Source organism: Camelina sativa, chromosome 13, assembly GCF_030686135.1.
Source record: "Camelina sativa cultivar CO46 ecotype springtype chromosome 13, ASM3068613v1".
NCBI lineage: Eukaryota > Viridiplantae > Streptophyta > Magnoliopsida > Brassicales > Brassicaceae > Camelina > Camelina sativa.
Window position 1 is genome coordinate 626,294 of NC_141892.1, and position 21,813 is coordinate 648,106.

At 36.3% G+C, this 21,813-nt stretch overlaps 5 protein-coding genes, 1 long non-coding RNA gene and 1 other non-coding gene across 11 annotated transcripts; 2 read left to right on the top strand and 5 right to left on the bottom strand.

The window, feature by feature from the left end:
* Window positions 1-71: 71 nt before the first annotated feature.
* LOC104734243 (uncharacterized) lies at window positions 72-547 on the bottom strand. The gene is made up of 3 exons (XR_015578689.1): window positions 459-547; window positions 308-365; window positions 72-174 (listed from the first exon to the last, which is right to left on the bottom strand). It is a non-coding gene; the product is annotated as an uncharacterized LOC104734243 (long non-coding RNA).
* Window positions 548-1,849: 1,302 nt separating this feature from the next.
* Window positions 1,850-6,671, top strand: LOC104734245 (kinesin-like protein KIN-10B). Of its 4 annotated transcripts, XM_087482481.1 has the most exons (17): window positions 1,895-2,177; window positions 2,255-2,316; window positions 2,406-2,491; window positions 2,587-2,667; window positions 2,759-3,026; window positions 3,375-3,589; window positions 3,685-3,853; window positions 4,193-4,568; window positions 4,658-4,863; window positions 4,957-5,261; window positions 5,339-5,402; window positions 5,507-5,606; window positions 5,688-5,905; window positions 5,985-6,031; window positions 6,120-6,141; window positions 6,250-6,312; window positions 6,401-6,671. In XM_087482481.1, exons 6-17 carry the CDS (start codon window positions 3,381-3,383, stop codon window positions 6,512-6,514), a joined length of 1,893 nt encoding a protein of 630 aa, XP_087338607.1. In that variant the 5' UTR covers window positions 1,895-2,177; window positions 2,255-2,316; window positions 2,406-2,491; window positions 2,587-2,667; window positions 2,759-3,026; window positions 3,375-3,380; the 3' UTR covers window positions 6,515-6,671. The 4 variants fall into 4 exon arrangements, with proteins under 4 accessions (XP_010452073.1, XP_087338607.1, XP_087338608.1 ...); XM_010453771.3 differs by having other exon boundaries at window positions 1,850-2,316; XM_087482482.1 differs by lacking the exons at window positions 1,895-2,177; window positions 2,255-2,316; window positions 2,406-2,491; window positions 2,587-2,667; window positions 2,759-3,026 and having other exon boundaries at window positions 3,107-3,589.
* LOC104734244 (metallothionein-like protein 2B) lies at window positions 6,657-7,346 on the bottom strand. The gene is made up of 2 exons (XM_010453770.3): window positions 7,210-7,346; window positions 6,657-7,085 (listed from the first exon to the last, which is right to left on the bottom strand). The coding sequence occupies exons 1-2, from the start codon at window positions 7,272-7,274 to the stop codon at window positions 6,917-6,919; spliced, it is 234 nt and encodes a 77-aa protein (XP_010452072.2). The 5' UTR covers window positions 7,275-7,346; the 3' UTR covers window positions 6,657-6,916.
* Window positions 7,347-8,331: 985 nt separating this feature from the next.
* TRNAK-CUU (transfer RNA lysine (anticodon CUU)) lies at window positions 8,332-8,404 on the bottom strand. Its single transcript has one exon. It is a non-coding gene; the product is annotated as a tRNA-Lys (tRNA).
* On the bottom strand, window positions 8,405-12,081 carry LOC104734247 (uncharacterized). The gene is made up of 5 exons (XM_010453775.3): window positions 11,900-12,081; window positions 11,331-11,577; window positions 11,041-11,126; window positions 9,359-10,955; window positions 8,405-9,265 (listed from the first exon to the last, which is right to left on the bottom strand). Exons 2-5 carry the CDS (start codon window positions 11,485-11,487, stop codon window positions 8,670-8,672), a joined length of 2,436 nt encoding a protein of 811 aa, XP_010452077.2. The 5' UTR covers window positions 11,488-11,577; window positions 11,900-12,081; the 3' UTR covers window positions 8,405-8,669.
* A 1,194-nt stretch (window positions 12,082-13,275) lies between these two features.
* On the top strand, window positions 13,276-16,087 carry LOC104737799 (putative protein phosphatase 2C 66). Its single transcript, XM_087482483.1, has 4 exons — window positions 13,276-15,095; window positions 15,178-15,291; window positions 15,433-15,697; window positions 15,804-16,087. Exons 1-4 carry the CDS (start codon window positions 13,533-13,535, stop codon window positions 15,917-15,919), a joined length of 2,058 nt encoding a protein of 685 aa, XP_087338609.1. The 5' UTR covers window positions 13,276-13,532; the 3' UTR covers window positions 15,920-16,087.
* A 1,346-nt stretch (window positions 16,088-17,433) lies between these two features.
* LOC104734248 (dol-P-Glc:Glc(2)Man(9)GlcNAc(2)-PP-Dol alpha-1,2-glucosyltransferase-like) lies at window positions 17,434-19,890 on the bottom strand. Of its 2 annotated transcripts, none has more exons than XM_087480304.1 (8): window positions 19,737-19,890; window positions 19,548-19,636; window positions 19,082-19,406; window positions 18,718-18,979; window positions 18,484-18,621; window positions 18,199-18,403; window positions 17,986-18,128; window positions 17,434-17,889 (listed from the first exon to the last, which is right to left on the bottom strand). In XM_087480304.1, exons 1-8 carry the CDS (start codon window positions 19,824-19,826, stop codon window positions 17,624-17,626), a joined length of 1,518 nt encoding a protein of 505 aa, XP_087336430.1. In that variant the 5' UTR covers window positions 19,827-19,890; the 3' UTR covers window positions 17,434-17,623. The 2 variants fall into 2 exon arrangements, with proteins under 2 accessions (XP_087336430.1, XP_087336429.1); XM_087480303.1 differs by having other exon boundaries at window positions 19,070-19,406.
* Window positions 19,891-21,813: the final 1,923 nt, after the last annotated feature.

The following is a 21,813-nucleotide window of genomic DNA, read 5'->3' on the forward strand; positions in this document are numbered from 1 at the left end:
CTTTGTCTGCTCTAGAAAAGTTAAAAATAAGACAACAACTTAACAAAATGATAAGTAGGTAATGATAGAGTGAAACCAACAACAAAAACCAAAACGCATCACCTGTTAGCAAAACCGCCAAGAAACATCTCGGCTCTTCTTCTCCAGCCATCACAATTTCACTAGTTGCACGATCTGAAACATAGCCATGAGAAGCCACACCTGAGTATTATTGCTACCAGAACGATAGAGTGAAGTGAAACAACTATAAAACCAAAAAAAAATGATCACATGTTAACAAAACCCGTGAGAAAGCTTGAAGACGTACCCAGGAGAAGAGTATGCAATTGCAATGATCCGATCATAATTATTAGCTTCCAAAACACCTGCAAGACGAAGAAGAAGAAAGCACCATAAGGAACCAATTAAAAAAAAACAGAGAGAGTAAATAAAAGAAGTGTTAAGACGAAGAACAAAACCATTGAAGACGTTAGCACAGAGAAGTAGCGAAACGTATCCTTGTCTCCTTGAGACATCACCCTCATCGATAAACGCATCAACCATAACCTGAAATAACAGAACAACAAATAAATCACATGAACAAATTCATAAAGAAATATAAAAAAAAACAGAGTGTAAACGAAGAGGAAGAACAAAACCCTTGAATACGTTAGCACAGAGAAGAATTGAGACATCACCCTCATCGATAAAAGGATCAACCATAACCTGAAATAATAGAGAAACAAGTAAATAACATGTAATTAAAGAAGAATAGAGAGTAAATAAAAGAAGAGTTAAGAGGAAGAACAGAATCCTTGAAGACGTTAGCACAGAGAAGAAGTGAAGCGTGTCCTTGAGACACCACCCTCATCGATAAAAGCATCAACCATAATCTGAAATAACAGAGAAACAAGTAAATCACGTGAACAATTTCATTATGAAAAAAGCAACTTGATGCAATTTAGAAAACAAACCCTAGAAGCCATCACCGATCAACCGTAGAACCCTCCTCCACAAAAACCTAAAGCAACAAAAAAAAAACAACAAGAACAAGTAAGTAATAACATGTAATTAGGAGAAAAACAGAGAGTAAAAGAAGAGACCAAACGGTCCAAACCCTAGAACGATCGGATCGGATCGGATCAACATAGATTGAATAAACCTGCAAGAGGAACAAAAGAAAAAACAAATTAGAGCCTCGTTCGTGAAGAGGAAGATAGACTATAAAAAAAAAAGATAGACTATAACAGAGGGAAACATGAAAATAATTATAAAGCTACTACTGATGCAATTGACGGAAACCCAAACGGCAAACCCTAAAAGAAGAAGATTTCATTAGTAGGAACGAGTGGTGTTAAGATCGAGTTGGAAACAAACATCAGAGACCCGTCGGGTTTAGAAAGAATATCGCACAACACAACATCGATCAGAAACCCTAGACTACTAACGAAGGAAGAAGAACAAAAAGAAAACAAAAAAAAAAAGATAGGAAGATGTGAGAAGTGTAGTGGAGCGTCATATTTATAGACAAGGTATATATCGGTCTATTTTTTTGTACCGTTAGATTAAATAACCTAGGTATTCCTTATTTTCCTTTTCGTAGTAGTCTTTGCTATTTTTTTTTTCTTAGTTTGCTGTGCCTTTTAATTAAAAAAGAAACTGAAGAAAAGAAAATTAAAAAAGAAATAGAAGAAAAGGAAAACAAGTTTATCACATATGGAGCGTAAGAAAAAAAAGAAAAAAGAAAAGGAAAATACTGATCAGGTGCCAGGTGGACAAAAGAGTCCACGTTGTTTGACCACCGACTTACGATTTTAATCACAACCGTTGAAACCTAATATTAGATCAAATCAACACCATCAGTAGCTTTCAGACCTTATCTATTAAATAATGTGAATCTCGTCTTACTCTCTTTCTTTCTTCATCTTCTTTTCTTTGTTGTTTCTGTCCGTTACAAGTAATTTGATTACGGGTGGTGTGGTTATATTCTTCTTTCTAAAACACCAAGTCGCGTCTCTGTTTTTTTAATCTCAACCCATCATCGTTTCCACTTGTTAAATTTGCTAGGGTTTGGTTACTAATTAAACTGAATTGGTCATAGTTTTTTCATGAAACGCTTCGTTTTTTTTTTTAGGTTTTGGAAGATCAGTGATGGTTTTGATGGATACGCTTCTTCTCTGTGTCTAATGTCTTCTAGGGTTTTGTTCTTCCTCTTTAACTCTTCTTTTACTCTCTTTTATTTGTTCCTTAAGTTCCTTGTTTCTTCGTCTTGCAGGTGTTTCGGAAGAGGCTTATGATCGGATCATCACGTATTCTTCTCCAGGCTATGTCTCACAGGTTCCTTGATCTAAACATATCTCTGTTTGCTTTGGTTGGGTAATTTTATTATAATTATATGTTACTTGTCGTTTGTTTTGTTGGTTCAGATTTGTGGAGGAGGCTCCTATGATTGATCCGTGATGGATTTGACTGATCGTTGTCATTCTAATTCATGTTCTTCGTCTAGGGTTTGGTACTTGCCTACTTGGTTTCTAAATTGCATCAGTTGCTTCTTCTTCTTTTTTGTGAATTTTGTCATATGATTTACCTGTCAATCTGTTATTTCAGGTTTTTGGATGATGCTTTAATCGATGAGAGTGATGGCTCAAGGACACGATTCGCTTCTTCTCTGTGCTAACGTCTTCAAGGGTTTTGTTCTTCCTCTTAATTAACACTTCTTTTACTCTCTGTTTTTTTTTTTTTTTTTGTTCCTTACGTTCCTTTCTTATTTGTCTTGCAGGTGTTTTGGAAGCTAATTATGATATGATCGGATCAGTGCATATTCATCGATTTGTGGGAGTAAAGGGAGCCGTAAGCTGTGGGAATGAAGCATATACATTACTTGGGTTGTTCATGATGATCTTGTATGGGAGGGAATGATAACGAACAACTACCGGGATAAAGCTATGTAACCAGAATCCCACATGTATAATTTTAACTCAAGGACATGTTAAATTGTCGAAATTCACCGGTGAATTTGAATTCATGGCTACAAAAGACGATTTTGGGTAAGTAAAGTGGTAAGAACTAAGAAGATATTGGAACGGGAAAAGTCAAGAAAGCACACTGGCACAGTTTTTTAGTATTTAACGGAGGTTAACCGCAGTTGACGACAATTGTGAATTTTTAGACGAAGCCGTCCGATGATCTCGAAGAATTGAGTGTGACATGAGCCCAAAATTAGGCCCAAAGTCCGAGAAAGTAAAATAAACAATAAATAATAAAGGCCTTTTAGAAAAATTTAAACATAGCGCATTAAAAAACTATACTAGCGGCCAACGGGATCACTCAAATTTTGAAATTTTAACTGCTCTCATCTCTTATCTCTCTTTCTCTCTCTTTTTCTCAAAACATAGAGAGAGATGGATTCGAAAAAAACCCCAGCGAAAGCAAAAGTTTTGGATTCGTCTTCGAATTCGAAGGTGAGGGTCGTTCTCAGGGTTCGTCCCTTTCTTCCCCGGGAAATATCCGACGAGAGTGGTGACCGAGTACTATCCTGCGTTTCCGTAACCGACGGCGATGACGACGACTCTAGCCATGTGACAGTTCACCTCAAAGATCCAGATACCTGGTAATCCTCTTTTTCTCCTTTTTATTTTATTTTGGGTTCTTACTTACTGTTACTTTAGTAATTTTGAATATGGATTTGGTGTTAATTTGGAGCAGCCGAAACGAATCCTATCAGTTAGATGCGTTTTACGGGGGATATGATGATAACGTGAAGCAAACCTTAGAAAGAGAAGTAAGCCCTTTGATTGCAGGGATCTTTCATGGTTTCAACGCTACTGTGCTTGCTTATGGAGCCACCGGAAGCGGAAAGACCTTTACTATGCAGGTCTGTTTAAGCTACAATTTTTGGATTTTGGGTGACTATCGAATTTGGATTTCTCTTTGGTCTGTGTTTAAATTGGAGAACTTGTGACCAGTGTTGTTTGATCTGTATGTAGAGGATAGGGTTGGGTGAAATGAGAGATTTTTAGTGATTAATATCTGGATTAGGGGTATGTTCGGTTACTTAGCTTCTGATTGCTTTTATACAATTCTTTTTCTTTTGTGGATTTTTTTATCAAATTGGCTGTAACAGACATTGATAGCTCTTTCTTACTTTTGAGGTTTTTCTGTAAATTGCTTCCTCGTATTGGTTTCATGAGCTCTTTTTGCATTTTATAATCAGGGATTCGATGAGCTACCAGGTCTTATGCCATTGACCATGTCCACCGTTCTGTCTATGTGCGAGAAGACAGGAAGTAAAGCAGAGATTTCATATTATGAAGTTTACATGGACAGATGTTGGGATCTTTTAGAAGTTAAAGCCAATGAGATTGCTATTTGGGATGATAAAGATGGACAAGTTCATCTTAAGGGCCTCTCTAGTGTCCAAGTTAATTCCATGTCTGAGTTTCAAGAGGCATACTCGTCTGGTGTTCAGCGGAGGAAAGTTGCACACACTGGTTTAAATGATGTCTCTAGTAGAAGCCATGGAGTGCTTGTGATCTCAGTAACCTCACAAGGGCTTGTCACTGGCAAAATCAATCTCATTGATCTGGCAGGTTATGCTTTTACCATTCTTTTGAAGTATTTGAACACATCAGAAGTCCTTCTCTGCTGTGTTAAAAAAAAAACTCTATGGCTTATGCAGGTAACGAAGACAATAGAAGGACAGGCAATGAAGGAATCCGTCTTCAAGAGAGTGCCAAGATTAATCAGTCATTATTTGCATTGTCCAATGTGGTTTATGCACTGAATAATAACCTGCCAAGAGTGCCTTACAGGGAAAGCAAATTGACTAGAATACTGCAGGATTCACTTGGAGGAACAAGTAGAGCTCTTATGGTGGCATGTCTGGTAAGGAAAGGGAGAATTTTTGTGTAGTCTTTGATTAAAGATATCCTGAGTGGCTAACGTGATGAATATATTTGTTTGTTTTTGATGTTTTAGAATCCTGGAGAATACCAAGAATCTCTTCGCACTGTTAGTTTGGCTGCAAGGTCAAGGCACATCTCAAACAATGTTTCTTTGAATCTCAAGGTAGAGACCCCCAAGGTTAAGATAGATATGGAAGCAAAACTGCAAGCTTGGCTTGAATCAAAAGGCAAGACGAAAAGTACGCATAGAATGATGGCGATACGTTCTCCCCTGCTAAGTACAAATCAAACTTCAATTTTTCAAAGTTCGGTCAAGAAATCCGTCTGTCATAGATCAGCCAATGCAGAAAGTGCTAAGCTTGCCGCCACAGGACAGAGGTATTTCTTTTAGTTGTCTAGTTTTTTAAGTTTTCTACATCTTAAAACCACTTCCCTCATACTTTATGCATGCACAGAGATGCATTTGTGACCGCAAGGAACTTATTTGGTGGGGAAACTTTAGCTGCTTCACATCTATGGGTATGCTCTTCTGCATTCATTTTCTTTAAACATTGATATAGGTCGTTGCTCCATGTCTAATATAATTTATAAGTTATAAGTGATTGAGTTCTTTGAACATCCAGGAACCTATACAGAATCTGCAGTTAGCTTCTCCAACCAAAAAAGATGAGAGAGACACATCTGGCGAAGAGGATCTATCGGTATCAGAAGCAAGCTTGAGAGGTTGGCTTTCTTGAGCTATTTATTGATTCAAAAAAATTGGACATTTCCTTTTCTCCTTACCTTGGTTTGCGTTTATTCCAGATAACCAATTGGACCTCGAGAAGAAATATACTGAACTGAGTCCTCTTCGGGAAGCTCTGTCTCCGATAGACACCAATGCAAAACCAAAATCAGCAGATGGAAGCTCTCCTATTCTGAAGCCAATGACCCCAAAAACACCTTTTCTTTCTGCAAACCCTGAGAATAGGCAGATGGAAGGCACCTGCCAGAAGTTCAATGCGTGGAGCACTAATTTAAAGGTATCATCATTTTCAAAACATGGTCTAGGTTGACAAGAACTTGAAATCTGATCTTTCTGCAATGTTTTTCTCTTCACAGACATCTCTCATAAATGAGTACATTCACTTCTTGAACACAGCCAACAGGTAATTATAGCCTCCAGTTCCATCTGCTTCCATAACCCTTAGGATCACACTAACTTCTTCATTCATTTATTCTTTTTTGAACACACAGAGAAGAGCTAATGGAGTTAAAGGTAACTTTTGTGAACCGTGCTAACAGCAACACAAATTCAAAAAATGTCTGCTTCCATTGTCAATATTGGTTTCACTTACACATAGCTCTGTTTCTATTTTGTTCTCAGGGTATTGGAGATAAGATGGCTGACTACATTACTGAACTCAGAGGATCAAGCCCTTTAAAATCGGTACTACATTCATTCTTCTCCCCTTAAACCTTCTCCGAAAGCCAAACTTGTCTTCATCTACTAACAAACTATCTGAATGTTCAAACAGCTTAGTGATTTAGAGAAAATCGGTTTCACCTCAAGACAGGTACATAACTTGTTTAAAAGAGCCACTGAAGGAATTCTTGAGAAGCCAGTTTCTTCTGCGTCAACAACACCTTAGTTGTTTGTCTCTAGTAACAAGAACTTGTGTATTATGTGTGAAGCGATTTCATTATTGTTTGATCTTGTTGTGTATTAAGCTTGTAACCATAGACATGGGAATTGATCTTAAATGTGTACTGAGCAAGAAGAAAGAAGCAAACTTTAAAAGTTTCTAACTGAAACTTGTCACTCCAAAGACACAAATACAAAAGCCATAATAATTTTGGTTTATAAAAGTCACATTGACATAGCATACAGAGATATCTCAGTGACCACCAAACCATAAAAACACACAGAAGAAGAACAACAAAGAAGACCAACGTCCCTCGGTAAAACTACCGGCGAAGTCAGCCAATTTATTACATATAAAAGCAAACACCTAACATAACATTAAGGTTATTTAGGGTTTATATGGAGTTGTTCATTTGCAGGTGCAAGGGTTGCACTTGCAGTCAGATCCGCACTTGCAGGCATCATTCTCGGCGACGAAAGTCTCGCCGGAAGCCTCGCACTGAGAGCTCATAGCTGGAGCAACGCCGAGGACAAGTGTCTCGGTGGTGGTGTTCTCCAAGTCTGGGTACATTTTGCAACTATATAAATCCCAAAAAAAAAAAAAAAAAAAACAGAGATTCGTGTGTCAAATTAACCATAATTAAATTTGTGTTATGAATCTAAACGAAGGATTAGGGATTTGAAGAAGATAATAAAAATTACCCTCCGCAACCATTGCCGCACTTGCAGGCAGATCCGCAACCACAGTTTCCACCACAGCAAGACATGTTATCTCAGAAGAATTTATGAAAAAGATGATTTTTAATTTAAGAGCTCGATTACAAAAACAATCAGTGAATGAAACTTATGAACGGAAGAGCTTCATTATTTATAGGCAATATCAGAATTTTATTGACCGTCCACGTGTCGACGATCGTACTCCACTCTTATCACCTTCCTAAATAATCGTTCCTCAAAGTAATAATAATAGTTTCAGTTTACCCCTTTTCCAATAAAAACAGAAGAAAATAAAATTTTGAGAATAGAGAAGTTCGAAAATTAAAGATGTTTTATGTTTACATGAAAATCTAACAAAATCTTTGACTTTTAACTGCTTTTAATATTAGGAAAATTATAAATTTCTATAACCAAAACAATCTCTTCAAAGTTATAAATAAAATTAAAGTGCAAATTTTATTTCCTAAACAATTAACACCTCTTTCTTGTCAGTCAATTTTTTTTCTATTAATTAATCATACTCCATTAATTCTCTCTTTTGATCAACATATGAGATTAGTTTAAATTTTAGAGACATATCACTTTGGTTTATCCAATTCGAAAGAAAAACAAAAACAAAACAAGATATTGCTAAAGTAAAGTAGTGTTCCAAAGTTTGGCGTCAATGACTTTTGTCAAAAGGTGAAGTGAGAGTACACAAAAAAAGATGATGATTCAAGTTGAAGATGGGGTCTCAATGTTAAAAGTGGGTCTATGATCAACCTTGTCCGTTGTTTGTGGGTATTCAGAATCGAATCTCTCCTTTCTTACCATACGTACGTCTCCAATTTCCAAAAAAGTAATGCTGAAAACAGGAGAACCATCCATATGGGAATCATGCAGTGTGTCGATAAGTCTTGTTCTATAAAAAGTAAAAGAGTATCTATATCTAATATGAAAGGATTAATTGTGTTTTTCTTTTCTTTTCTCGTGATTGAGAACTTACGTCAAGACACACAAAACTGATTAAATGTAGTACTTTCGGAGTTTACACGTTGCCAAGAGTTAAAATGAACACTTGCAAGATTCTTTTCCTACGACTTCCAAAATTGCTTGAAAAAAAAGAAGCGCCCACCGTGGGGCTCGAACCCACGACCACAAGGTTAAGAGCCTTGCGCTCTACCAACTGAGCTAGACGGGCTTTTATTTACTACTCGCACAAACGCTTTATTTATACATATTATATTGCACACTATGTTTGAATACAATATACCTAACTTGCAAAATTGTTCTGTTGTTTTTTTTTTAATCCTCACTCATGTTAAAACATGATTTCCCCTACACACAGTTTTATCACAAAACAACAGCAATAATTCATACAAACACCATATTTTTTTCTCGTTTATGTACCTTAAACTCCAAGCAAAAAAAAATCCAAAATCAAGAAATGATTCTTGAAATGCCCTTTAAACTGATACAAGCAATTCTTCTAGAAGCTCCTCAAAGATCAAATCTTCAACTTCAATCCCAACACATTCACTCTCGAACTGCAAATCCATCCATCCATCGTCTCTCGACAAATCCCTACTCATAACTTTATCAAACGATTCTTGCTCGTCGTGTGGCTTGTACCTCAAGTAACAGCTTATTCTAACCCAAACCTCTTTCAAGACGCTATACCCCACCGGCATTGGATGTATCTTGCATAGGGACGATAATGGTTTGGGACAGTAATGGTAAGACCTTTCGTATATTTCGATTAGTACCTCGTTGATAAGATCAAAGAGAAGCAAGTGGTTGCAGTTACCGCCTTCTTCTTCGTTTCTCGAACATTCTGGATCTTGGAACATACATCCTGTTGTCGTTGTCACTTCTTCGTACACTAATGGATCTAGCGGCTGGTAATCTAATTGCCACATTGAGAGAGACTCTGGTGCATTGAAACCGGAGATCTCGAGAATGTCTCTTACATAGTTGAACTTCAATTTATCTTGTGCATCTATGTTGAGTACTTCGTCTAAATGTTTGCTTGTTGAGACTCTCTCTGTATCTGGATCTTGCTCTGTACACACAATAAAAACTTTGTCAATTTTATCGAAAACAAAACTTTGATATGGAGTAATGATTGAATGTTAAAGATATATACAGTACATACCTTGAGAGATGTCAAAAACATTATCAGTGCATTCTTCTGATGATTCGTTTAAGGATCTTGTTTCTGATTCAGCGTCAAGCATAGAGATTTCTCTGTCTTGTTCTGTCTCGATCATTGAAGTAATGTTTTCTGCCTCAATGGCTGAATCCTCAGAAGCATCCAGTGTTTGTTCAAGTGTTTCTTCCTGTTGTGAAGACTCAGAGTGATGTTCTGAGATCTCTGAAATGTTGTCCAAGCCATCTTGTTCTTCCTCGATTGGTTGGACAGGAAGGTCATCAATCTTCAAAGAATAATATTTCATCTCAGGTAACGAAAGTATCCTTCCCAAGAATTTGGGAGCTCTCTTAGAAGGCAACGCTGATTCCTCAAACTCCACCTTTGATTTCTCTGAATTGTTATTACTGTTCTTCCCATCTCTTTGGAAGCTACATTCATACAGCTGAAGGTATCTGTCAAGCGATCCACACAACGACGAAGCTCTCGTTATTTGCTTCAGTTTTACGCCTTCTGCTTTGTTGTTGTTCTTAGTTGCAGAGCTTCCTCTCAAGTGTGAGAAAATGTCGTGTCTCAAATCTTTCGAAAAACCATACTTTCGAGGTACTTTGTCTAACACAGCATCCATAGTGATACGGTGTTTCTCGTTCTTGTTCTCGTTAATCACATGCTTTATCTTCTGCCTTAGATCCTTGAAACGTTTGATAACCACTTGGTTCTTTCCTCGCTTCCTTGCATAACCAGAACCAGATGTATCTTCATCAGCTCTGTGTTCTGCAGAAATTGAAGGAGATGTTGGTTTTTTATCAATGTCTCCCACCAAGTCAAACCCATTATTATGATCCTCTCTGTTGCTACCATTAATAGGAAAGGATCCAGCTTTACTCATTGTTTTGGAGCTAAAAGACTGTTGGCTTTGGAAATGCCTGGCTAGAGGAGAACCTGGATCCTGCAATACTTTTAACAAGAAGTTTCTATTCATGTGTATCAGATTGAGAGCATCAAGACATGCTTTTGACCGTCTAGGTGATGTATCATCCTCATTCTCTGAGAAGTCCTTGGTGTTACTCATCTTTGGGTCAAACCAAATAGCTTCATCCTCGTTGCTTTTCTCCTTATTCTTGGAATCTTTTTCATCAAAACCTGATTTACTTCCATCAGTAGTATCATCAACTGTAATGTTGTTCTCTACCCTAAATTCTTCACTGTCACTGTTGCTTGATTCCTCAGACATGAGATAAAGCGGGTTCAAGGAGCCAATCGCGGGTGAAATGCCAACCGACTTGTTAAAGACTCGGTTACGATCATCGCTGTTTGATGATGAAGTCTTATCTGAAGGAGCAACCTCACTCAATGATTCCCTCTCTTTTGGATTTGACTGGACAGGGTAAGTAGAGCTACGGTGATGACGGCCTTTCCTCTTAGACTTGTCCTCTATTACAAGTGCTTTGATCAAAGCTTTCACAGACCTTTTGATTTCAGAATGTGGTTTCCTAGACCTCTCTTCTGAATTAAGTTTCTTGGACTTCTCCTCTGAAGTATGCTTCTTTTTTGCTTTCTCCCCTGAGTTAGACTCTTTGGACTTTACTGAAGAACTAGGCTTCTTTGGAATTGAAACAGATGGCCAGTTAGTAATTAAGAATCTGCCTTTATGAATTAAGTGCATATGTCAGTTTGGATCAACTTACATTATCTGTTTTATCTTCCACCTTGCTCTTGGCTAGGGGAATACCATCTGGTGATGGTATTGTGTTGTTTACTTCGTTTTTTGTTCCTGAAACCAGAACATAGTAAACATGTAAAAATGTGACAGAAGATATAAACAGTTTTGGGAATCTGATTATGCTCATGAGATTAAACATATGTACAGAGGAGCTGGGAACATCAAACAGAACCATGGCATTAGCAAAAGTTCGATTCAAGAAATCCAACCTAACCAAAACATTCTAAAAGTGGGAGCCAAGTAATGTTTAATTACCAGGAGGATTTCTTCTGCAAATGGGTCGTTTGTGAGGAAGGCGTTTCTTGATGTAACGCCAATGGTTGTGTTTGAGAATGTCAAAAAGTCCCCACATGAATCCAGGGTGGTTTTGGATTGGGGAGCAAGTTACTTTGTGACGCAAGTTCTTCCCCATTATTGGTGATTTTGTAAAGAAACGTAAAAACTCACTCAAGCTATAAGTTTATCAAACCTGAAATCAAAACATAAGCGACACATCGATCTCCTGCACACAAAAAAAGAAAATTATTGTAAGGAAAAAAACAGAACAAAGATATATTATTAGTTTGAGCCTTTTTATTATTTGTATTGGCCTATGGATCAACCTTTACATTACCCAGATTGTGAATGTTGTTGAAGAGCATAAACCGATTAGGGTAATGCATATCATGTAAATTTCAAATTCGAAGATAAGTATGATGATCTAAATTCGTTCCGTAGTTAAAAATAAAAAAAAACAGAAACGTATGATGCCAAACCCCCGAAAAACAAAACGGGCGTAACGTAAAATTCAACACATGAAGGAAACGGAGTTAAATGTGGGTTACCTAGTGGAGGAGGTGGTGACATGTTTTTGGAATTGTTGTGTGGAGCATCATGTTCTTCTTGGTCGCCGTAGCCATGGCAGGGTAGACAGAGAGGGGAAAGAGAAAAGGAGAAAACCAAAAGAACCACCCACCAAGCCGTGCGTAACATGAACTTTTTTTTTAGAATTTCGCCGTTTCGCCAATTTTTATTTATTCTTTATTATATACGAAAAGGGGAAAAAGGAATACTCACTCCCCCAAGCAGATAATATGTGGCCCAATACTTCATATAGCCCATTTAGAATTTATGGCCCCCTTTTCATATAGCTACTTATTTTGCTTAGTTTATGAATCTCACAAAGTCTCATGTTTTTAGTAAAAGACATCAGAATATTTAGAAGGGACTTTAACTTAAACTCAACTCATTCGTATAATTTATGTAATCAGATTACATGTACGTTAACAATTGTCTGTGCTAGATGTTCTACAATAAATGTTCATTCGTACTATGCGTTACTTGTATTGTTTTTTTTTTTTTTTTTTGGTAAATGTGAAACTGGTATTATATTAATTTGTCAGTAACCGCCATGGATCAATGTAACAAAAAAATTTCAACGAAAAATATATTACAATGCGAAAAATGTCAATTTCAAATTCGTCGCAAATATATTACAGTTTACATGTAACTTCTGTAATGGATTTATGGATCTTTTTGTTCGCAAATTGTGTGGGTGTATTCAAGATGTAAGTTTATTTTTCAATTTATCTCATTCAGAAAGAAACTTAAACTTGTTTTTTTCCGTAATATATGGAGGGTTTTCCATTTGTTACCACGTAATGATAAACAAGTAACGTATTTCCCCTTTTCCTTTCCAAAATTGTATTTTTTTGGGGTTCAACACATTATCAAGTCATTTGACTTTTTGCCATTACTACTTTAATAACTCTTTTTCTAATCTATATTACAAAACCACCACACTCTTCCTCACAAAGTCAACTCCTTCGTACAAAAAACATCTTTTTAAAAAATACGAAAAAGGCTTTTATATACATTAAAATTATTTTTCTTACTTTAATATTGCACGTTGGTTTAGTCAAACCAAATCGGATAGAGCATTCCCGATTCCCGAATCAGACAGAATGTTACCACACAGGCTTTGAATTTTATCATCTTGGGTTTGAATGAAAATTAAAGATGTTCCAACCCTAAAAAAAACAAATCTTCTCAATTTGGATTTCATTTAAAACAAAAAAAAGTCTGAACCAAAACTGAAAAATAAACAAAGATGTAACAAACACAAAATAAAATCTGAACTATAATCAAACTAATCTATTTAGATTCGTATTTAATTAGTATAGAAAAGCTTTTATAGTATAATAATTTTACTAATTCCACTAACCATCAGAATAAAAAATAAACCAATCCCAAAGAATAAACTTCTCAAAGTCAACTCTTCTCTTTTTCTCTCTCTCTCTCTCTCTATATTGTGACTCTGTCTCTTCTTCATCTTCTTCATTTGGTTCCAACTTCCCAACATAAATTTAACCAAACTCATTTCACACCATCTCCTCTTTATGAACGAAGCCAATTCAAGTGGCTAGAGTAAAACGACATCGTTTCAGATTTGTAATCTCTTAAATCACCTTCTAACTTATGGGGAATGGAGTCACCACTTTGACCGGTTGCTGTACAGGAACCGTCGCCGGAGAAATATCCCGACGGTACGACGTGTCTCTTGTTCACGACGGTCTTGGCCACTCTTTCTGCTACATACGGCCGGATCTCACCGCTGTAGTATTACCTTCTCCTTCGCCGGAGATTCCTCTCCGATCAGAACCTATTCTTGAAACCACCACCACCTTCCGTTCAATCTCCGGCGCATCTGTCAGCGCAAATCCTTCAACGGCGCTCTCCGGAGCTTTATCTTCTGATTCAGATTGTCAGTACAGCTCCGCCGTCTCCGCCTCCGCGTTCGAGAGCTCCGGTAATTTCGCCTCTCTCCCTCTCCAGCCTGTGTCGCGTGGCGCCACGTGGCAGTCGGGTCCGATTGTCAACGAAACGGGTCACGGGTTAGCTACGTTTGAGCGACGGTTCTTATCAGGTCCGATCGAAAGCGGGTTGTATTCGGGTCCGATCGAGCCCACTAAGAAGACTGAGAATGAGAAGCCGAAGAAGGTGAGAAGAAAAGCTTCAACGAAAAAACACAAATCGAAGAAGAGCTTTGTAACATTCAAAACACTATTCACGAGTCTTATCTCTAACAATAAACCTCGCTTGAAGAAGAGTGTGATCGAGCCGATCAACGGTTCTGATACTTCAGAGTCCGATCATCATCACCATGAACATGTGAACAGTTCCTCAAGAAGTCACGAAAACCCTAAATCTGATCTTGAAGAAGAAGGTAAAGAAGATGAAAAACAGAGTACTGACTCTGTTTTGGATGTTCAATGGGCTCAGGGGAAAGCAGGGGAGGATCGTGTACACGTGGTTGTATCTGAAGACAACGGATGGGTCTTTGTCGGAATCTACGACGGGTTCAGTGGTCCAGATGCGCCGGATTATCTCCTCAACAATCTATACACCGCCGTGCAGAAGGAGCTTGATGGGTTACTTTGGAAGGACGAAAAGGTTAAGTCTTTTGGTGAAAATGGCGAGACCCGGATGGGAAATTGTTCCGATGAGGAAGATTCCGATTCGGGCAAAGAGAATTGTCCTGAAGTGAACAGTGATGATGTAGTTGCTTCCGGTGCAAGAAACCAAGAGAAGAGTGTGAAATGGAGATGTGAATGGGAGGATAAGTCAAACAACAAGACCAAACCTGATAACAAATGTGATCAGAAAGGATCAAACTCGACGACGACAAACCATAAAGATGTTCTTAAAGCTCTTTTACAAGCGCTGAGGAAAACTGAAGATGCGTACCTAGAGCTAGCTGATCAAATGGTTCAAGAGAACCCGGAATTGGCATTGATGGGATCCTGTGTTCTCGTGACATTGATGAAAGGAGAGGATGTTTATGTGATGAATGTGGGGGATAGTCGAGCGGTTTTAGGCCGGAAACCTAATTTAGCCACCGGGAAAAAAAGGCAAAAGGAGTTGGAGAGAATTAAGGAAGATAGTTCATTAGAAGATCGTGAAATTTTGACGAATGGAGCCATGCGTAATACTTTGGTTCCTCTACAGCTTAACATGGAACATAGCACAAGAATTGAAGAGGTAACAAAGAATCACAAAGTTTTGTGTTATTTGTGTTAATTGAAATGAGAGAAACTGATGGGTTTTGTGTTTATGAGAACAGGAAGTAAGAAGAATCAAGAGGGAACATCCTGAAGATGATTGTGCGGTAGAGAATGATAGAGTTAAAGGTTACCTTAAGGTCACTCGTGCATTTGGAGCTGGATTTCTCAAACAGGTAATAAGATCACTCAAGATTGTAAACGTTAAATTTCATGTGTATTCAACTCATACTATGTATTAACGTAGATCCCATGTTACTCATGTCGTACCAAAACGTAGTCTAATCTAATTGTTCTTCAATTCTTTTCCCGCACAGCCTAAATGGAACGATGCACTTTTAGAGATGTTCAGGATAGACTACATTGGGACATCACCATACATTACATGTTCTCCATCACTGTGTCACCACAAGCTAACTTCACGTGACAAATTCCTAATCCTCTCTTCTGATGGATTGTATGAATATTTCTCAAACCAAGAAGCCATTTTCGAGGTTGAATCTTTCATATCTGCTTTTCCTGAAGGCGATCCAGCTCAACACTTAATCCAAGAAGTCCTCCTTCGTGCTGCCAACAAGTTTGGTAAGAAAATAATATATATTTTTTCCTCACATAAAAAAAAGAAAGCCAAACTTCTGAATATTAATTGTTGAATTCTTATCTTTGTTTGTTTTTTGTTTCATTTTAGGTATGGATTTTCATGAATTGTTGGAGATACCACAAGGAGATCGTCGGAGGTATCACGATGATGTCTCTGTGATAGTGATCTCACTTGAAGGAAGAATATGGAGATCATCAATGTGAATATTATTGTTGTTTTTATTTTGAATATATTGAAGAACTAATTACAATAACGGCTTGATTTTTTTCCGATTTAAAGTTTTTATTCTCATAATTTTTTTCATATGCTGTATCTATGTTACCTATAATATAGTTTAGTGAAAATACACCAAACTGGCATATATATTTTCATACCTTTTGCTTTTTGCGTTATTTGGAGCTTTTCATTCACCACCTTACAAAATAAGAAAATAAAATCTGTATACATTATTATAAAATTAAAAGCTTAAACCGTTTATTTGTAAACCCAAACTGACATATAATTTCGTTCTAATTATAAAATCTAAACTCTAACCATCTCATTTATAAATCCAAACCGACATATAATTTCATTCTAATTGTAAAATCTAAACCCTAACCATCTCATTTGTAAACTTAAACCGACATATAATTTCGTTCTAAGTGTAAAATCTAAACCCTAACCATCTCATTTGTAAACCCAAACCGACAAATAATTTTGTTCTAATTTGAAATCTAAACCCTAACCACTTTATTTATAAACCCAAACCGACATATGATTTAGTTTTAATTATAAAATCTAAGCCCTAGTTCTCATTTATAAACTGAAACCGATATATAAACTCGTTTAATTGTAAAATCTAAACTAAGCCAATATTTAACTTTCTTTAAATAAAAGTATACATAATTTATTTCCTTAATTTGTTTTGCTTTTTAATTTAATTTTGATTTATTTTTTAAATAAAATATTAATAAAACATTTTGGTTGGTTGAGATGAGAGGGGTGAATACAAAGGCTCCCCTATTTTTCTTAATTTATATAGTCCTCAAAAACTTTATTATAAGATTTAAACTATTCAAAAGCCTGTAAATTCTAACCTCTAAATGGTTGTCATTTGTTTCAATCTGAAAAAGTCGAAAGACGCGTTTTGGACACAACATGTCAATGGTTAGATAAAACTCTCATTTGGCATAATATTTTATCAACTTATCCATTTTTACTCACAGATTTGAATCTTCATTTTTTTTTCCTCTAGACTTTCCAGTCAAATAGTCAATCTTCTTTTACTTTCACAAACGACAATTTTGTTGTTTTTCTCGAAATTATAGAATGTTACCTTTCCAAAGATTTATATTTGTCACTTTGAGAAAATAATTTACTCATACTCTAACTTAAATTGTTATCAGATTCACTATTTTGTTCATCAGTCACGGTTATATAGAAGATTATTGCGATTTTTATCATTGTCGTCGACCTGCAAATTTATATAACTGTCTACAAATTCTTTGTTTTAATAATGAAAATAATCCGAACAGAACAGGGTTTAACTACTTAACTTACTTAAATTTCAAAATATCTTTCCCTTGTTTTTCTCCGTTTGGTAAAACTACTAAAACATTAGGACTGGATCAAAAGACATTTGAGTTCCTAATATTCCGGTGTAATCTATTCATAAACAGATGTCAAAAGACTCGTTCCCATGACTTTGGAAATTCTCTTCCACATTGACTCGCCTAAATTCTCACATTAACCAACCACTTCCTAATTCGATGACTATTACATACTTCACCGTTACATATGTTGTTTTTGCCATGTGGCTATACAGTATAGAAGAACCAAAATAAAACTATAGCTAGATAATGCGGAACTGTTATAATCGGTTTTACCAAAAGAGACCTTAAACTGATGTTTTATTAACAATAATGAACTCACCATATAAACCTCTGGACACCATCCTCATGGCTCCACTTAAACGGTCTAAACAAGAACATTGCCATTGTAAACACATTAACAGAGACAAAAATAGTTCCGATGAGAAGCCAAGAGGCCAAGCCGCTGTTTCTGACACAGGAGTGAAGCATGAAGAGGTAAAACGGAATGGTGTAATATCTGAACTCGATCAATGGCGTAGGAGCAAGAACAGCGCACGTAGCTAAGAAATAGACCAATACCCAGATCTGCCTCCGAGTTTTAGCTATAGAGTTGAGGACATATAAGTCAGGCTCACAATGCAAAAAAATAGGGAAAAGTAAAGCATCACATTATACTACAAGAAACGGTTTTAACATACCTAATAGAGTTAGGATTGAGAACCAAGAATAGACGTAAACCGGGACTAACAGGTACTTCATTGACCAATGAAAGTTGATAATCTTTCTCCATAGATAGAAGGGATAGTGGCGATTGTCCGCGAGAAGATATGGATGAGCCAAGCTACAAATAATAGAGAGTGAGAGTTTATAGAAGAGCTTAAGGCGTTTTGAGAGGAGTCAAGAAACCAAACCTGAAAAAGTGTACAGAGGCAAATCCGGCTATTAGAGCTACAAGGCTAAGTAGCAGACTTAAAGGCCAGTTTCTATGGAGCTTTTGAAACAGATTTCTCAGTTGCACTACTGAGAAGTGCAGGGGAGCAGTGAAAAGAGCAGAGACGAGACTAAAATACATTATCTGCGCAAAATGCAGTGAAACTACATGAGCCTCTTTTGCACCTGTGAATATGAGATGATGGTTCAGTAAAGAGACTCACAAATTTCCATTTGAACGAAATATGTAAACTGAATAGACATACCGAGAACTATACCCCCATTCCAGAGGATAAAAATACCAAACAGTGCCACAACGACGATAAAAGGGCTAAATTTGACCAAAAGCCTCCATTTTATATTCCAAGATGCTGAGACTACAGCATAAGTATCATAGAGTAGGCCTGCATTTTTAACCTTCGATTTTGTAAGAGATGAGGAACATTTATGCTTAGCAATAAATTTTCTAAACTGTAAACAAAACATGTAAAGCAGCGTACCTGAAGTATCCTCTGCAAAAGAAACAGTTTTAACTTGGTTAAAACGGTCTGAAGTGTCTGAACTGCTATCAGGTTTTCTTTTTCTAAGATTTGATCTCAGAATTGCTCCTTTCCTATCACTCGCCTGATGCAAAACTTGATTTACTTTTTCTTTCTCTTTCTGCCTCGTCGAGTCAAGAGTGAAGTCTATAACACCTGAGCAAGCAACGAAAAGCATCCAGACTACATTTGTTTGTCGGATAAAAACTGCTAAAGTGCCAAACTGCAAAAACAAAACCGAAATAAATTCGCCTACATACTAGTAAGGCTAAGATCTAACAGAGTCAAAACCAATTTGCTTCGAATTACATACCAATGCACTGACCATATATCTTTTCTTCAAACAAGCGAGGTACATGGCAAGAACTGCGGTTAATGACGCAACATCTGTATAGTAGAGGAAAGTGAAGAACCAATGGAGAGGGTAAAACGACATAACTACCGCCACAAAAGTTGCTTTTCTATCACTGAGGTTTGGCCCGAAGAATCTGATTATCTCAAACACTAGAAATCCACACAACACTGCAAAAACAGCATTTGTAGACCGTAGCACAGACGTAGAACAAGCTTCTGCAAAGGACTGAGTAGTATTTTTCATCAACAGCATCCCTGGAAACAAATTAGCAACATGTACTAGTGAAAGATAGTACCTGCAATATCAACATTCCCAAAATCAAAAGAAGAATAACGATACAAATGTCATGAAAACACAAGTGAAAAAAATCCAGACTTTAAAGGTGACACTACTTGAGAATTTATATGATAATGATTCAAGAAGAAGAGTGTATTACAATCCAGGTGGGGTAGTGATCATTGGATCCCAGCTCCTAAAATTCCCATTACAGTACTGCTGAGCTTGAGGCACATGGAATATCTCGTCCTGCAAGTAATCAAAAACAAATCAGAGAGATAGAGAAAGCTCAATCACAGATTACATCGAAGTACCCAAATTCTTAAAAAGGGGATTCTTTTTTTGTTACCATGTAGGGTTCAGGAACAATATGATTGACGATGAACGACATCGGAATCACCCATAAGCTCGTTATAGCTGCAACGGCTAATTTCCCCATAGTTTCCACTAATTTCCCAGAAAAAATAATCAATCAGTTCCAAATTATTCGCGGATCAATCATGGGTTTTCGTGCCCTAACGAATCATCCATAACGGAAATCGAAGTCAATGTTTCAATATTGGGCTTTTACTAAAAGCCCAATTCAGATGTAACGAGAAAGCCCTGTATGTATTTAGATATATTTATAATTCTCGTACCTTAAAAAGTAGATATTTTCTATTAGACCTCAATGTTTTCATAAAACCTTTTAAGACCAAAAAGTTTTGGTTGTTTATTCGGATTTTTATTTATTTTCGCTTTAATATTTTGTCAACTTCACTCGTCGACCGTCGTAGATCAATTATCAACTTTATTTTATGATAAGCATCGCACAGCTGTGTGTGTATTTTTTTTTTTTCTTTGGTAATAATGCCGAGCTGATATCGACATGACTCCGAATGAGTTTGCATTACTCTTATAACGAAAATGATATTCTAAAATCATCATATTATTTCGACATAATTTCACATCTTAGTTTAAGTTCATATATATGTATTAATAGTTTAGTTAGCGAGTTGTTTTTAGTTTAAGTCTACAAATTTAACCATATCATATGGTCCAGGGCCGGTCCTAGGGTTAAGGAGGCCTAAAGCATTTTTTAATATGGTATTTTATAAATATACATTAACTGTCTGTATATGATACATACAATAGAAAAAATACAAAAACTGCCAATGAGGGGTTTCGAACCCACGACTAGATGGGTAATCTAAGTACCAGATAACCAACTCAGCTAAGAAATATTTTGTTAAATAGTCCAAATATTTAGTATTTATTGGGTGTCCTAAAGCAGATGCTTTAGCATATGTTTTGACTTTAGTTTATATTACTAGTACTTTTTTGAGGTGTAAAAGCTGTTTTCTCGTTTGCTTACAAATGGAGACCTAAATAACACTATTAAATTTGCATAAATTCACCGTGATCTTACACATTCTGATTATTTAGAGGGGGTTTTATGATTAAAAGTAAGGTTTCAACTTCCACTAAGTAGTTTAGCGAGGTGAATAATAGTTTGTTACTGATGATGATCATTGGATAGAGTGGGTAAAAAACCAAGCAAAAGAAATGGTCCCAAAATTTGCATGTGGGATTTGATTCAAATATGTCTAAGCAGCATCCGTTGATGTCATAAAGTATCTCATTTTCTTACCTCTCCACATGTGTAAAAAAAGCAAACCACCTTTGCTATATAAAAAGCGAGAGAAACTGCCCTCTTTGAATTATTATATATACATATATCAATACATATACAATTGATGACGTTAACAATCGAGCTAGGTGTTTGTAAGAACTAGGAAAAGAAAAATCTGCATTAATATAATTCTAATCAGTGGAATCAATTAAGGGAAACCCTTATTATAAGTTTCTTATATGGTACAATCATTTTAAAAATTTACAAAGATTTATTTGTTTAGAATAATAAGGCTTTTAGTCTATCTTCTTCGTTTTTATTTTTGGGTTAAAATTAAGCTAGTATGAGATATATCATAGAAAGTCTGAATTTTAATTTGCTATAGTGTATGCTTTGCAGGAGTTTGTGAATTTCGATTGTACGATCTTGTTAATTTTTCAGACTATTAAAATGATCAATGCGAAAACATGTTATTTGATCATGTTTTGCAACTTTCTCTCATGACATTAAATAGTACTATTTACACTTATGAAATATAAATTTCGTACTTGAATTGAGAATTGTTTCTCCTAATTTTTTGACCCAATAATATATTAAATTTTTAAAAGCCAAACAAGAAAAGGGAAATAACGAAACGTGAAAGATGGAGGACATGATGATCAACCATGTGCGTAGTCATCGCACCACATGCCTAGTCGCCAAATCTTTCATTATCCTTTGCTAACCCTTTTATTCTCACTTAATCCATACTTAATCCCCTAATTTAATATCATATACTTACATCTTTATAATTCCACAACTTTTTTAATTGGAG